At 44.6% G+C, this 17267-nt stretch overlaps 1 protein-coding gene across 1 annotated transcript in view; it reads right to left on the reverse strand.

Moving 5' to 3' along the window:
- The window catches only part of B4GALT6 (beta-1,4-galactosyltransferase 6), a 64724-nt gene extending 47966 nt beyond the window's left edge, over positions 1–16758 (reverse strand). The window contains exon 1 of the mRNA XM_060118526.1: positions 15562–16758. Coding sequence (XP_059974509.1) covers positions 15562–15676 — 115 coding nt within the window. The 5' untranslated portion in view covers positions 15677–16758. The remainder of the gene's footprint in view (positions 1–15561) is intronic.
- Positions 16759–17267: the final 509 nt, after the last annotated feature.

Genomic DNA, 17267 nt, shown 5'->3' on the forward strand with positions numbered 1-17267 from the left:
TCTATTAGTTTATTTTAAATCATTCACAGCTAATTGAGTTACATTCCTTAGGTTAAGAGTCCTCAGGGGTTTAATCCCTAAAGATCAAAACCCATTAAGGAATGAAGCTGTGTTGAAACAGAGGCATTGTTAACAGGAGGAAGGCCATGTGTCAGTGTTTCAAGGCACAAGAAACCAGCACTGAATGGTCCAGACTGTCTGATTACCAAACATCATAAAAGTACAGTAACCCACACTCAAATAACTATACTTGGGCTTCCCTGGTGGCACAGTGGTTGAGAGTCCGCCTGCCGATGCAGGGGACACGGGTTCGTGCCCCGGTCCGGGAGGATCCCACATGCCGCGGGGCGGCTGGGCCCGTGAGCCGTGGCCGCTGGGCCTGCGCGTCCGGAGCCTGTGCTCCGCAACGGGGAGAGGCCACAGCAGTGAGAGGCCCGCGTACCGCAAAAAAAAAAAATAAAAAAAATAACTATACTTGTCTGCTAATTATCATTACTATGAAATATAATATCTTATTGGCAAGCCAGGAAATCCTTGTCTAAAATTTCTATTCCAACTTACAAGAGACTACATTTCAGAAAACAAATAGGGAAATCTTTCCCATCCTTGCCCTCTGGTCTCAAGACAACTCAGAAACACACTAAAAACTACTGCTGGTTAACTAAAATGATGCCATGTTCTCTAATTTAGTTCATTTGCTATTTGCCTCTGCATTGTGAGACATAAATTTAACTTCTTTACCTCGTCTGTTGTCCAGGGGGGAAAAACTACAACTTAAAGAAAAAAAAACTTCAAAAATCAACAGTTTACAACAGCTTATAGGCATCCTACCCTGGGTTTGTGAGGAAAGATTTATGAACATGCCTCATTCTCAACTTAATAAAACTAAGGAGTACATTTGCCATAAAGCTGTGTCTCTCTACCTCTTTCCACACGCAGCTTTGCTCATTGAAAGCACGCTATGTATTCAAGCCAAGGAGACTGTGCAGTCTGCAGTGATCTGGAAAGGCTTCCTGAGTACTGAAGGACTCAAATACAACATCCCTCTGATCCCGACATCCAGGTCCTTTAACAAAACCAGAAGTCAACTACAGAGCTGATTGTGAGGGAGACTGTGTTGGTTACGCATTCTCACACGCAGCTATAAACGCAGTGCTGGAGCTAAAAAAGACGAGGTACAAATACAATCTGGGGAGACACACAAAAGTAAAAGTAGGAACCATGGTGGTGAATTACCACAGGAAAAATTATCTAGAAAGGAGATAAGAAGGTGAAGTTCAGACCACAAATAGGAGACACAAAGATAAAAGACCCCGAGATGAATTAATGTGAGCTTGAACATGGTGAAGAAGTCACTGGACAAAAGAAAAGGGAACGATCAACCATGTCAAATGTCACCACAGAGGCTAACAAGAAAGACTAAAACACAATAGCTTAGAAAATAAAAAAAAACTAATACCTAGTGCATACTCTACAGGGCATCCTTAGAAGTTCTTTACATAAACTAATCTATGTAACCCTTACAAGCAACCCTGTAAGGTAGGTACTAATATTCCCATTTTACAGATAAGGAAATTGAAGCATGGAGTTAAGGGACTTGCTCAAGGTCACACAGTTATTGGCAAGTAGTGGAGCTAGAATTCACCCCCTGCAGTCAGCTCCAGCAACCCAGCTCTTTACCACCAGCCCAGTTAGCCTTGACAAAAGCTGTTAGATCATGGTCAACCTTCAAGAGAGCAGTTTCACCCAAATAATGGAAACAAAAGGAAACTAGTAAGGAGTTGAGTGGATGAAGTGGAAGCAGTCCAGTTTTAGAACAGGTAAGTGAGAGCAAGGTCAAGGGAAGTTTTCTTGTAAAAGGAGAGACCTGAGCATGACTGTGGCCTGAGTGGAAGGAGGAAAGATGAAATTTAAAGCGAAGGCACTAAGAGAAGTAAGAGGAAGGAGGGAGAAGCACATTTCCATCAATAGGACAGTATAAGCAGAGGCTGTGAGGTGCACAGCTGCAAAGGATACACAGGGATAAGCGATCCAACTTGAATAGTGTTGGCAGCAATGGAAAATAAGTTGTAAAGGTCCAAATGGACGAATGGGGTGAAAAAACAGAAAGGAGAAGAGGGGACTAGAGCTCATTGTGAAGATGAGAAGTAACATTAATGAAGGTGAGACAGTGCCAGATGTGGAAGGTTAGAAAGACTGGGGTCGGGAGAGAGAGCACACCACAGACATGGGGACACACAGGCATGGCCAAGCAAGGAAAGATGGAAGATGAGAAGCAGACTTCCTGATGGTCACCACAGGACGCCAGCGGGGGCAAAGCGGAGCAGAAACACTCTGAATTGAGCATAACTGCCGAAAGCATCCCAGGGGGGCAGAATGTTGGAGAGCACAGATTTCTAAAGGGAAGGGAAATGAGTTAACATTAACTGAGTAACTACATTTGTCAGGCAGTGAGCTAAATGCCATATATAAATATACTTAAACACACATATAATTACATTTCACTTAATTCTTATGTAGCAGGTTGAATGGAGGCCCCCAAAAGACGTGTGCACATCCTAATTCCCAGAACCTGTCAATGTTATCCTATTTGGAAAAGGAGTCTTTGCAGAGGTAATTAAGTTAAGGATCTCGAGATGAGGAGATCACCCTGGATTATCTGGGTTGGCCCTAGATCCAACGGCAAGTGCACATACAAGAGAAAGGCAGAGGGAGGTTTTTACACACACACACACACACACACACACACACACACACACACACGAGAAAGCAATGTGAGGATGGAGGCAGAGATTGGAGTGATCTGGCCACCAGCCTAGGAAGCCAAGGAATGCCAACAGGCACCCAAAGCTGGAGACAAGGAAGGATTCTCCCCTAGAGCCTCCAGAGGGCGCACAGCCCTGCCAACTCCTTGATTTCAAATTTCTGGCCAACTGAACTGTGAGGTGATAAATTTCTGCTTTAAGCCACTCAGAGTGTGGTAATGTGTATGGCAGCCCTAGGAAACGAATACACCGCCCCAGGATACAGGTACAACTTTCCCCATTATGAGATCAGAAAACAAACTCAGAAGTTACAGCTGGAATTTTTAAAAATCAAGATTCAAGCACTGGTCTGAATGACCCTGAGGGGCAGCTATTTGGAAGAAGCAATGGCAGAAATCTCCTCCTAGAGGAGAGAGAGGGGCTAAGAAAAAGAAAAATCTTCAATGTAAAAAGTCATGAGGGAAGTGACAATAGGAGGGATAAACAGATTTCAACTAACGTGAGGAGGAAGTCAGAAGGGGCGCTTCAAAGTCACAGGAGAGAAAACGGTTTCCCATATCATCTACAGAACATGTAAGGAAATAAACAATATGGAAAAAGGCAAAACACTGCATATAGACATCCCTTGACAGTAACCATAGAGATCTGAATCAGGCAGTCTCTGAATTTCTAAGAACTCACAATAATCTATTTCACATGCTTGTAAGTTTTCTTCTTTCCACATCTAGCCCCTTGTGCAACAAGTTTCCAGACATTACTCATGCAAGTTTGTAAAAGCTAAATATATTATCTCTAATAATAATGCTGTAAACCCCAGGATGAGGCCACACGACATGTGAAATACAGTTCGTACTTTGCCTAGGGCCAAAGTATTGCTTGAGTTAAAAACAAAAAATAACAGACTTCTAGGCTGTGCCAGGCTGTAAAACAAATGATTCCCTTTATGTCAAAGCACTATTTAAACAGAGTATCTTACCATGGTGATAATAATTCAAAGTCAGGTATGGGCTCAAGAAAATCTGCAGAGCAAATAATTACTAGCCTATAATATCCTCCTCCCTATCTTTCCAGTAAGTCAACAGGCTGACTAATAAATAGAATGAAAGAATTCTGTGGTCAGAATCCCATTTTATCAAGCAATCAGGAACACAATGATCACATACAGTACGGATCTATTTCAGATCTTAGCCAACAGCTCAAGCTTTGCTGATGTAGACACCAAAAATTAACAAAAAATTCTTTCCAACAGGTACTTTTACCACTTCCACTCTGCAGTTCAACAGTTTTAAGTTTTTTTAAGTTATTTGAGGGTATTACTTGTGTTTGAATACTGATCAAAGTTAAATATTTTTGAATAAAATTTGACTTTTCCAACGTCTTATTAAAGACGTTCAGGATAGAGACGTGTTTATTCAATAAATATTTGTTGAATAACTACCAACTGCCAAGCAGTACCAGAAACTAAGAAGCCATGGGGGTTCCTCTGTAAAAACCAAAATCCTGAAAAAGAATAATCTGCCTAAAACATCGGAATTACTTCTACAACAACCAGATCATCAGTTCAGCCTAGTTTAAAGTCAGCTGAAAATTCAAAAACTAGACTCTGAACACATGATCTAACACATGATAGCTCTCAGCACTGTCATTTGTTAATTCACTGTTATTCACTTAAACACATAGCCTCTTTAAAGCATGACAGGAGCCTGAAGAGCTGAGTTATAAACCACATTAGAGAAAAGTAGAATCAGGAGGAAATGAGGGAATCAGGGAAGGAAAAATGCAGACAGTTACATTTTTAATCTAATCAGTAAGGAAATTTACCTAATGAAATTACAGACTAAAAGATGAAACCATAAATAAACACATCCAGGAAACATTATAAATCTGCTGAAAATGAATGATTTCAGAATACATTTAAAGTGCATGCGAAATGAACCTATACCCACTTAAGAATGCTATCTTGAGAAAAAATAAAAGGGAGACCTATTTAAACTATGTTTTACAACCATCCCCAATTTCCCTGTGTTTTCACAATTAAAATACCTTTCATAATTTCAACTTACTTAATCATGAAAGTAACTATAACAGGCAGGAGAAAGGAGACACAGCATGGGAAATGAATTTCAAAGATTTCCAAAGCTAGAGCATATTTTCAAATCAAAAAACAAGGCATCTTCTCATTCTCTCCCATTGGTCTCTTTTTAAAGATTTATTTTTATTTACTTATTTTATTTCTTGGCTGCGCCGGGTCTTAGCTGCAGCACGCAGGATCTTTTAGTCACTGCATGCAGACTTCTTAGTTGTGGCATTCAGGATCTAGCTCCCCGACCAGGGATTGAACCCAGGCCCCCTGTGTTGGGAGGGCAGAGTCTTACCCACCGGACTGCCAGGGAAGTCCCTACCATTGGTCTCTTGATTCAAATGAAAATAAAGTCCAAGTTCTCTTCCTCCAAGCCAAACTGGAAATTGCACTATAATTAGAAGTCATAATATCTGAGCGATTAACTTAATTACCAAGAAGGCAATTTATATAACATGATTTCAGTAAAGAATTATTAATACTAGCAAGCTCCAAATATTTAAAAATAAAGAAAGAGGGCTTCCCTCATGGCTCAGTGGTTGAGGGCCCGCCTGCCGATGCAGGGGACGCAGGTTCGTGCCGCGGTCCAGGAAGATCCCACATGCCACGGAGCGGCTGGGCCCATGAGCCATGGCCGCTGAGCCTGCGCGTCCGGAGCCTGTGCTCCGCAACGGGAGAGGCCACAGCAGTGAGAGGCCCGTGTACCGCAAAAAAAAAAAAAAAAAGAAAGAAAAGAAGTAAGTTCCCAGGGTCCAGAATTACCTGAAGTATTAATTAAAAATCAACCAGGATCGCAATCAGAATCTCTGGTGATAAGACCTGGGTTGCCTTAGGTAAGGCTTAAGCACCTTCATGTTTGAAAATTGAAAAACCATTCTCTAAACATCATTAACATTTGTTAACAAGCAAAAAAGTAGAAGCTTCCTTTCATAATTAGTTTAACTTATACCAAATACATCCTCTTTAATACAGCTTTCTAATTTACGAACAATTCATTCAGACAATGAAGAATCTATGTTTCATCCCTAACGAACATACAACACAAAGACCTTGTAGAGCCAAAGACTTTTACTAACTCGAGTAAATTAATCATGAAAACGAAGATACGAACAGGAAGTCACACTTATTACGCCTCTGGAGAAAAAAAGTTAATTACAAATTTGAGATTTAAAATCACTAAGTTATGTTTTCCTAAACATTTTGCCGTGCCACATAGCCAAAAATAAAACTGACAAACATCCTTTAAGCTATCTTTCCTATTTTAACTGAGGAGGGTTTTTGCTGTGGTTTAATCTGAACTCTGTCAAGTTCTGCTATGATGGAAAACAAGTATGCCCATGAAACAGAACAAATTAAGTCGGCCCAGTATAGGATATACATGCTAGAGAGAAATAAAATTGGGGTGCTACCTGAAACTCTCCAGTGGGCCCAAGACATGAGTAAAAATACCTAGTAATAACTAGAGTAAACAATTTTCCATGGCATTGTGGGTATCCTCAGAAAACCTTTTAACCTTCGGTGGACCCAATCTTCAACTCGAATCACAATATTACTCGTATATTATTCTCTTTGTTATTATCTTGACAAAAGGCAGAAGTGGAAAGAAAAGACTTTATAAATATTCAATCACTGGAGCCTCTCGGAATCAAAAAAAGAAAAAGAGATTCAGACAGAAAAGGAGAAAAAAGAGAAGACAAGGGAGAAAGAGCTGGGGGCAGGCTGCTCTGATTAAACTGGTAAAAAAAAGTGCAGTCCAAGCAGTGGTGGCAAGAGCTAGCATGGTCTAAGGCGGCCAGGAAAATGGACCGGAAGGAGAAAACTGTAAACACACAAAGCCGGAGGGGCCCTCCATTCGCCAGAACTCCCAAATAGGACCTAGGAAATCCAAGTTCTAGAAAAATCTCTCCACAACGCACCTCCTTCTCACCACCTCCACATTTTCACTGAGGGTAAGACAAACATGAGGGGCAGGCTTGATAGGGAAAAGGAGTCACAAAGGCAGGTGGGTAGAAGTGGGCACAGGTGGAAGAGCGAGAGGGCTGCAGAGATGAACACAGCACCGAGGAAACGAGGGCAAGGGGCTGAGAAGCCTGTCCAGGCCCCCAGGCAAAGCACCCTCCCCAGCCTTAACCTGTGGTCATCTACTTTCGGCTGGAGAACAGGTAATGAAAGGAACGCTTGGCAGGCCGCTTATTTCATTGTTTACAGCTCAGTTAGAATGGTCTGGTTTGGCTTCTTTACAAAGAGCGGAAAACCTGCCCCGTAATTATGCTCCCTGCTCTCACACTATCCAGAAGTGTTTCCTTTCTTCTCCGTGGGGTATTCCTTAAAGCTGAAGAAGACAGAGGTCATATGTCCCCCAAATCTTCAATGTTCCAGGGCAACTCAGGCACAGAAATCCCAAGGGGCATGGTTCAGCTTTTCCAAAAAACATCCACTTCAGTTCTTCCAACAACAATGCATGAGACTCTGGGCAAGTGGTGATCTTTAGGGGCCTTTCCTTCTCTTCCTTTACAACAAGGCCACTCTCCTAGCACGGGGCAGGGGGTGCGGAGCTCCAATAGCAGACCTCTGGGATCTTGCCCCTGGGGCTTCTCTGCACACAGCTCTGGCTACAGAGCCAAGGCCTCTGTGTCCAAAGTTCCCATGGCCCGGGGCCCTCAGACAGAGGGGCTCCAGTGGGGAGAGGCTTAGCCACAGCTGCAACCACCAGAGCCTAATGCCATGCGCACAAGCGTATGTGTCCTGAGAAGCTTCGCAGTACATCCTGTGATAAACAGGCTGGTCACAAGATGGGTAAGGAAATTACTCACCCTCTGTACATGTAACACTGCCCCGAGAGGAAAATGCACTCTGTTGCCAAAACAAAATTCCAAATAGTATTTGGAATACCTACCAATACAGAGACGACAAACCTAGATTAGGTGGTTCTCTCTTTAAGGTATCCACAGACAGGGCTATTTTTACCTTTAATAAACGTTTAAAAGTAATAATGATAAACACTGCTGCAGAATAAATACGTCACTACTTCATTCTGCCACGTTGTTTAATAGACATCAAATTTACTTATAAAATAGTAACATGGAGAATGGTATTTAGCATTGTCAGATTTCAATGAATCAATATCCCCTTCAAAAATACCTAATTTCCCACAAGGTCATAGATTTAGATTCACTCATGCTGAAACAATATAGCTGAGTTAACATATACGCTCAAGAATGGCAACCAGAGAATAAAATAATAAAAAGAATGGCAGGCTTCCCTGGTGGCGCAGTGGTTGAGAGTCCGCCTGCCGATGCAGGGGACACGGGTTCGTGCCTCAGTCTGGGAAGATCCCACATGCCGCAGAGCGGCTGGGCCCGTGAGCCATGGACGCTGAGCCTGCGCGTCCGGAGCCTGTGCTCCGCAATGGGAGAGGCCACAACAGTGAGAGGCCCACGTACCACAAAAAAAAAAAAAAAAAAAAAAAAAAAAAAAAAAAGAATGGCAACCTGACGGCGGTAAGCAGTCTCTGAGAAGGCTCCCCTGCCCCTTGAGTGTGCACTGGACCTAGAGACTCTTTTCTGACAAAGAAAATATGGCGAAAGCAATGGGGTTGGGAGCTGCCCAATGGAGAGGTGCCAGGGCAAGGAACTGAGTGAGGCCTCCAGCCAATAACCTGCGAAGAAGCAAAGTCCTCAGTCCAACAACCCTCAGGGAACAGAATCCTGCCCAGATGCACGTGGGTGAACTTGGAAGCGGATCCTCCCCCAGTGGAGCCTCCAACCACAGCCCTGAGCTACACTCTGTAGCCGAATAAGAGACCTTGAACCAGAGGCATCCAGTCAAACCGTGTCCAGATTCCTGGCCACAGAAACTATGAGATAATACATGTTTGTTGGTTTAAGATCCTAAATTTGGAGGTAATTTGTTACAAAGTAATAGATAACTAATACACTGACCAATCCTGGCATTTTCTCCACTGTTCCTCATCCCCTGCCAGCCCCTCCATATTCTTCCAAGATGTCTAACATCCAACACTAGAATGGTATTGATGAGTGGGCAGGGAAGAGAACGAACTGCAGCTGCCATACCAAAAGCAGTGATTTAATTGGAAACAGTCACTCAACAACTCTTCACTAAGCCTCTAGTATGTGCCAAGGTAGAAACCAAATCTCTTAACCTAGTCTAGGAAACAGTTTATACTAACATTTGTTCACGTAAACAGAGCCGCTCACTCTAAGAGCTCAGTCACCCACCTTATTAGATATGCATGTCCTCAACCTCCCTCTCCATATGCATCTAATTTTTGCTATCATGAATGTCTTTTATCTCCTCTCCCATCCCCAAAATTAATCTACCCATATACTTGATCCCACTCCCTCTACCTGGTCTCCCTGATTCCAGAATTGCTGACTTTAATCCATCCACACCAGTACAGCCTAAGTACTTCTAAAATGCAAACCTTATCATGTCACTCTCCTACTTAAAATTTAAGCTCAGTGGTCTGACACTGTCCTCAGGCTGAAGTCCAAGTTCTCAAACCCAGCTTACAAGGTTCTCTATGGCTGGACCCGTATTTCTCTCTCTGGCTTCGGCCCGCACTCCTCTCTGATTTCTATGCTTTAGCCCCCTACCCTTTTTCTTTTTTTTTAAACTTTCCATTTCTCTCTCATCTCTTAGCCTTCAAATATCCCATTCCTACCTGAAGTACTTTTCCCCAGGCCCACCCTTTAACCACCTAACTTAAGCTTCTGACCTCAGCTTAACCTCCCTCTTCTCCCTGACGCCTAGTCTAGTGCCCCCATCCACCCATCCGGTGCCCCATAGCAAACTGCACTCCACACTCTTTTCCAGAATAGCTGCTCTGCCACTGTGCGAATTTCCCACTGGCTATGAGCTCTATGAAGGCAGGGACCATGTGGATCCTGCTCAGTGCAGAACCACAGACAAACATGTATGAATAAGTAAATGAATTAAGTCTTCCTAGATCATACATTGTAATTTGTTCCCTTCCTCAAATCTTCAAACCGTGTCCTCACTCCCTAAGCGTCCACATAAGCTCAGGTCTTCCCATCTTATAAGGCTCCTTTGATCCACTTTCATCTGACCTCTGATTTACAATCCAACCCAAGGCAATCCAATCCAAGGCTAGGCAATCTGGCTGGTACCCTACGACACCACAAAAACAGCTCGTGTAGTGGCTGTCACAGAGCTCCTACTTACCAAATCCATGATTCTCCTTCCAGACTTTACCCCACTGAACTATAGTCCCCACTGAACTATATGCAACGCTTGTTTTGCTGATCATCATTTTTATTTATTTACTTATTTTTGCGAAGGTCTCTCTTCACTTTCATGATCTCTCTCTCTTCCTTCATTTTCTTATTCCTATTTCTCCACTTGCCCTAGGCTGATGGATTTCATCTGTGGCTACCTTGTCTTCAGCCTCCACCAGCTGTCCTTGGGCAGCCATCTAAACTTTCCACAGTGTCAATCACACTGCTTCCCATTTAGGGTTGGGGAGTGAAAAAGGTAAAAGAGCCTCATGGGAAACCCTTCAAACTGCACTTGGGCTTCCTTCATATTCCAATTTAACCCCTATCATTACACATTTAAGAGTAACTAACTTAGTGAGCCACTTCTGCTTGCACAAGTTAGTTTTATTAACTCAGGTGTGTCAGGGGAAAAATAGATATGTAGCATTCACCTATATGCCAAAGGCACCCAAATCTCTCTCCAGTTAGACATTTCTCCTGGGCTCTAAGCCCTTATGTCCATCTGCCTCCCTACTGACAAGTTCTTCCTGGCTATCCTATAAGCGTCCCAACTCTATATCTCTAAAAGCAAAATCGCCCCCTCAAGGCACTTGCCTTTCTATAGTCCCTACGACCCACAGCCTGGTTGTCTAAGCCAGAATACAAGCATCGTCTTCAAGCTTCTCCCTTTCCTTCAACCCCACTATTCACATCCTCTCCACTCTGCCCTGATCCAACTACAACCTTGATCAGGTTCGAATCTTCTATCACCTGAGCTACTGTAAAAACTTCCCACCTGGTCTCCCAGCCACTGGCTCTGCCCACTGTAACCCACACTCCATGCAGAAGAACTGCTCTAAAACAAAGGATTCCAGCATCCCCCTTTTCAGAACTTCTGATGTTTCCTGCTACTCACAAGACAAAAATATTAGTATGGGAAGCCTGACCAGTAAAAGAGGCCCAGAAAAAAGAAATAGCCGACACAGTGGCCCAAACCAAAAGAACCCCCCAAAAGAGCCACGGTGACCAGAGAACTTGGTGAGGAAAGAAACCAGAAGGACCTTTGAAACACAAAGCAAACTGTAACAGCTCAGAAGAGCACAACCAGACTCACCCAGCCAGGAGGCTAAAGGGCTGCCATAAGAAAGCTGCAGGCAACTAACAAGCTACTCTCTGAGCAAACTGAGAGAAACCCAGCCAGAACGTTGGGGGGACTTTGAGCAAGGACCTACTAAGCCACCCGCTCCCACAACATACCCCCACGCCCTGCCCACCCATCCCCAGCTCCACCTGACCCAGCAGGGCACCAACCTCCTTGAGACCCAAAATAGCAAAGCACAGGGTCAGGTGATTCCTCAACGGGCCCACAGGAATTCACACCAAAGTGGCCCAACCAGACTCCACCTCTACGCAAAGAAGAAAACAGCCTGAAAGCAAGTCTAGCAAAGGTCAGGACGGTCGGTGAGTCAAATGTACAGTGAAATCTCCCACTCCCAGGGGAGCTGTGCAATCTCCCCCACAATACTGCCCCGCTGATTAAAGGCTCATCAACTTCTTTCTTAACCACAGACAGCTTTAATAAAGCTGTGTGAACCAAGGCCAGTTTCTCTCGGCCAGGAAGTTCAGGGACCCCCAAGTGCCAGAACACGAGGCCGGGCAGGGGAGACTCGAGACTCTTCCCAATCTGGCCCATCTACCAACCCACGTCCTAGATGGTAGCCAGATGGAAATACTCCTATTTTCTGGTACCTACCTTTGCTCATGCTGTTCCCTCTGACTAGAGTCCCTTGGCTCAGTCCAGATAAATCCTATCCATCACCTCCTCTGGAAGTCCTTAACCAGACCTCGCTCCCCACGGCATGCTTTCTGAGGACCTGATGCAGCCCTTTCACGGCGCTCATCCCATTGTATGAGGGAAGGAACTCTGTCTTGGTCATCTTTTTTCCTCAAACAATGTCTAGCCTATCTGAGGTGCTCTATTCATGTTTGCTGAATGAATCTATAAGTCGGTTCACCTACTCCTTTGATACAATAGCAGGTAAATGACTATGTAGTTATATTGAAAACAGTTTCACACTAAATGGAACTCCATTTTCAATTCAGTCAAGGCAAGACCTTAGGGGAAGACTGCACTCACCTTTTTGCAATCATGCACAAAAGTAGAAAGAGAATGAGAAAAAATTCAGGGCACCAGCCTCTACTGGGTGGGCTAGAGCAATGTGTCCATGGATTTCCAGGGTGGAGGGTGGTCTGCAGACCAATTTCCTTTAGTACTAAAGTTCCTAATATAAAGAAAGTTCCTGTGTTTCTTGCATGAATTAGAAATTTCAAGGAAAGTGTTTCAAATTATTCTTAAAATAATGAGCTTTGAGTTTGCTGGAATTCATTGCAGATTAAATTCCAAAGAGTCAAAAAGTTGTTGAGCCACATGAGAAAACATTGGAAACTAAACATATTCTGCTATCTACAACTGTGTGGTACTATCTTCTCAGAAGGAAGAGAGGGAGAGGAAAACACTGAGGAAGGAGACTAACAAGAGTAACTAAAATGATAGGACTGACTGCGTGGGGGAAGACACACGACAAAAATAGGTCTCTGGGCAAAAAACATAGGAAAATACAATTGATGTCTACTAAACAGGTTGATGTGGATAGGATCAATATGGATTTTTTAACAGAAGAAATTTGAAACATTTATTTAAGATCAATTAAAAAATGCTCTTACATAACATGTATTTTACTCATAAGAAAATTCTGCCCCAAGATGTAATTCAGGCTAAAATATGAATTATTTCAAAAAGATTCTACATATATCTAATGTAAACTAGTTATAAGAACCTAATTAGTTTGGGGTATGTCTCATTAATAAGAAATCTGTGATGCAGAGGTAGAAAACAAAACTTATGGTTACCAAGCGGGAAGCAGGGGGAGGGATAAACTGGGAGACTGGGATGGACACATACACACTACTATATATAAAACAGATAATAAGAGCCTACTGTACAGCACAGGGAACTCTACTCAATACTCTGTAAGGACCTATATGGGAAAAGAATCTAAAAAAGAGTGGATAAATGTATATGTATAACTGAGAAGTAAAACAACATTGTAAATCAACTATACTCCAATAAAAATTAATTAAAAAAAAGAAATCTGTGATGAAATGAGAAGTATGCATAAGGCATTTCTGCAGCATACCAAAGTACTGTGGTTGTCTTGAAAATCAAATTGTGCAACAGATCATTGCATTGTGAGCTGAACGAGCCACATTTTTTTCACGGAACATCATTTTTACTTAAAGGTACAACTGAAAAACTATGGTCATTTAGACTTCTGTATTTGACCTACATTTCCCCCAAAAAGAGCAAAATGAGCCTGACGCTTCAAGAAAAACTGACAGTATGTGTTACCAGTGACAAAATTCAACCTTTCAAGCAAAAATTTTAGTTTTGGAAAACTGCTTCTCAATAATTAAAAGTAAGGAGGGTTTTTTGCTGTTAAATAATGCTAGTTTGAGAAACAGATTCAGTTTAACAAACTGTTAACACTTCACAAGTTTTGGTTTTCATTCTTCTTACTGGCTTCAATCAATTTTTTTAAGTTATAAATTAGAAGACCCAAAAGAACAGAGTAGTTTAAATCATGTCAACCTAATTGCCTAGAAGACAACTGCCAAAATTTTTATGCCATGTCAGTGATTGTTCTATGGCAAACATTAAGTATAGAAATAAGAAAGATATATTACTATCTCACATCAATTGAATTTTAAGAATGTATAGATAATATATTAATGCAATAACAAAAAATGGCTATCAAGTGAAAGCTGGAATTCTGATTTCCTTTGGTTAGCTTTTGGAGTAAAGTAATTTTAATATGTTACTCAAAATACCAAGAAAGTAAGAAAATTGTTATCTAAGTGCAAAAAAAACTTCTCCAGAATCTCTCAAAGTTAAAATATCTGATAAAATAACATCCCCCAAAGATGTCCAACCTTTAAAGAGCTACATAAGAAAGTAAAAATTGCTGTAGAATGAGAAGTTAATTGATAAGACTTCCAAAATGGCAGAGAATTTTAAGAAAAAGCTTGCTGAATATTTTGGCTAACTACTCTCAAATCCACTGAGCTATCACTGTCATTTCTACTACAGGCTTCAAGAGGTATCCAATTTAGCCTAAAGAAAAAAACTGCATTAAAAGAAAATAATATGTTAAAATATTCATATTTTTTTCAAACTTTAACCCCAAACCTCTATTTCGGGATATCAAGGTTTCGACAATTTATGCCTTCTCAAGCATCATTCTGAGCTTATACATCTTACTTGAACCTGAAAATTTAATCAAGAAAATAATTTTTAGGAAACACAACAGTCTTGATGAGGTTTGGTGAGGTCTGTTTCTTCCCTCCCTCCTGCAATCCACTGAAATAATCTACTACCATGTGAGACAATGCCCTGATAATAATTCCATCTTAAAATTCTGCAGGTGTTTTCACTGTGTAAGAGGCCATACATACATTTTTAGCTCACTCAGGGGAGAAATGGTACTGGTTCAAAAAACTACTAATGTCTAAAAAGAAATGATAGGAGATGCACAATGTTACTAACTAATTTAACATTAAATACATAATAACCCGGAAGAACTCAGAAAAGTTCTGGAAATACAATGTTTTAATATCCACATGAAGTTCACATTTTTTGGTCATGAGAATGCCACACTGGCACCTTTTCAACCAGAGGGGCTGAGAAACCAGGATGTTTACTAAAGAGGCTAATTCAAGCAGATTATACAAAAGTGTATTTTGGACTAGAAAACAAAAGAAAAAATGGTAAACAGGTTAAAACTGTAAACTATCTTGCATAATTGTTAATTTAATCATTTTATCTCAGAATTCATCCTAACAGGTAGCAGAGGCTACCTACCCTTGAAAAGCAGACCCAAGCACACTAAACAATTGGAGCATTGTTTTTACTAGACAACTCATCGCCTAAAAATTCCTGAAGTGTGGCACAAATGTTCATTGACCCCATTCTAAAAAAGCGACCTAGAACACTAGAACAGTACAGTCTTGAACTCACTCACATTCCCTACTGTGGGTTTCTCCATCGTGTTTTTACATCTAGTTAATATAGCTGAGAGTGTTTGAATAAAATTACGATTACTAAGTTTAAGCTTAAAAAGTTAATATTAAATGGATAAAGCTGTCACGAATACTCAAGAAAGCGACCAGGGCATCTCGGGCCATCACACCTTATTTTGTTCTGTCCATCTAACGCAGTCTTTACGTTGTTTAAACGTGCACTGACAAAACTCACATGCCAAAGCCATGCCCCGAAGCAGTTTACGTGACAGGTCTGAAATCGCATTTCAAATAAAATGCTTTCTGCCGAGCCCCTGTTTATACAGCTTCCAAATCCCGTAAGTAACATGCTGCGTTTCCTTCACTGTGACCGTGAGAAGTGAGGGTGTGTCTCGGTGCTTACCGATGCCCGGAGCCACATAGATGAAGTAGAGGCAAGACGAGGAGAGGGAGAAGAAGAAGATGAAGGCGAGGAGGGAGCGATTGGAGACCCGCATCATCCGCCTGAGCACAGACATCTTCCTCTTCCCGGCCGGCAGCTCGGGCTGCGCTCTCAAGGCGGACTTGGGGGCACCGTCCAGGCCCTAAACTTCCATGAATGTGCTAAAAACCCCGAGACTGCAGCGGGGTCCGCGCGGGGAGGATCTGGGATAGAGGGGCCAGAGCGGGAAGGAGGAGAGAGGAGGGAGCCGACGGAATGAATGAGAGGCGGGGGAACCGGGGGAGGGGAAGAGTGGGAGGACGCGCGGGAAGGGGGGAGGGGACGCACGGCGGGGGGCCCCGGGGACCAAATGACCCGAGGAGGCCGTGAAAGGGCGAGGACCCGCGTTCGATACGCCAGGTAGCGGCGGGAGGAGGGGCTTTAAGTGGGGAGAGGTGCGGGCTGCGCGCCGCGGCGCCCCTGCGGAGAGGGCCGGCCGACTGCAGTACGCCGGGCTCCCCCGCGGCTCCGGCTGCCCGCGCCCGCCGGGGTCCAGGTCGCGAAGCCCCTGCGCTCAGGGTCCGGGCAGCCCGCGCTTGGCAGGCCTGCGCCGCCTCCTCCTCGGGGCCGCGGCGTCTCGTGCCTGCGCGGGGCTAGCGTGGGCGCCGGGGCCGCAGCCAGCGCGTGCTACGCGCCGGGGCCCGCGGGGGCCCTAGGGGCAGAGGAGCTGGGCGCTCGCCAGCGCGCAGCCTCCTCCTCATGCCGCGCCGGGCCCCGGAGTCCCGCGGCGGCCGCGGGAGCCGAGCGCAGGCGAGGGCGGCGTCCCGGCCAGCGGCGAGGGCGCTCCGGTTCCGGCTCCTGCCTCCGCCAGCTGTCCGCCCGGCCGCAAGGGCGGCAACCGCAACAGCATTACCGCCGCCGGCCCGGGGTGAGGCGCCCCCGCCGGCGCCGCCCCCGCACGGCCCGCGGACACCAAGCGAAGAGCCGCGGGGCGACTCGCGCGGCGGGCGGAGCCGAGGAGCCCGAAGAGGGGGAGGCCAGACGCCGTCGGAGCCGCGTCTGAGTCGCAGAAGAGGCGGACCTGCGAGGGCGGGGACCCGCGGAGGAACACCGGGCACGCGGGCGGGACCCGAGACCCCCGTCAGCCCCACGCGCTAGCTCGGAACTGCAGGCGGCGCTGCGCCGGCCCCGAGGAAACCTGGAGGCTCCCGCCCACCCTTCCCCTCCCCTCGTCCGAAACACCGCGCCTCCTGATTGGCCTGCGCCGCACCGCGCCGAACAACCTGCCCCCTCCTCCCCGCGCCGGGACCGGCGCCCCGGCCGCCTCCTGCGTCACCGTCGTCCCCGCCCGCGCGGGGACCCCGGCGCTCCCAGTGCTGCCGGGGGCTGAGGGACGCGTCTTGAGCCTTGGATACGTTCCACTCTGGGGATCGATAATGAAAGATGCTGTGTCTTTATCTCGAGGAGGAAGCTTCTGTGGTGTGGTGTGCGTTCCTCCCAAAAAACACGCTCCGGGAACAAGGTGTTTTCCAGTACTGGATTAATGGAACCTCCCATCCCGCACTTCCTATAGAAACATACTGTCAGGATGTGATACGGATCTATGTATATCTCATAATAGGACTTGCCTTCCCATTTGAAGGTGAGCACTGAATAGCCCTACTTTAGCTGTATCCGTTCAGACGGGG

The sequence above is a fragment of the Mesoplodon densirostris genome, chromosome 15, assembly GCF_025265405.1.
Source record: "Mesoplodon densirostris isolate mMesDen1 chromosome 15, mMesDen1 primary haplotype, whole genome shotgun sequence".
NCBI lineage: Eukaryota > Metazoa > Chordata > Mammalia > Artiodactyla > Ziphiidae > Mesoplodon > Mesoplodon densirostris.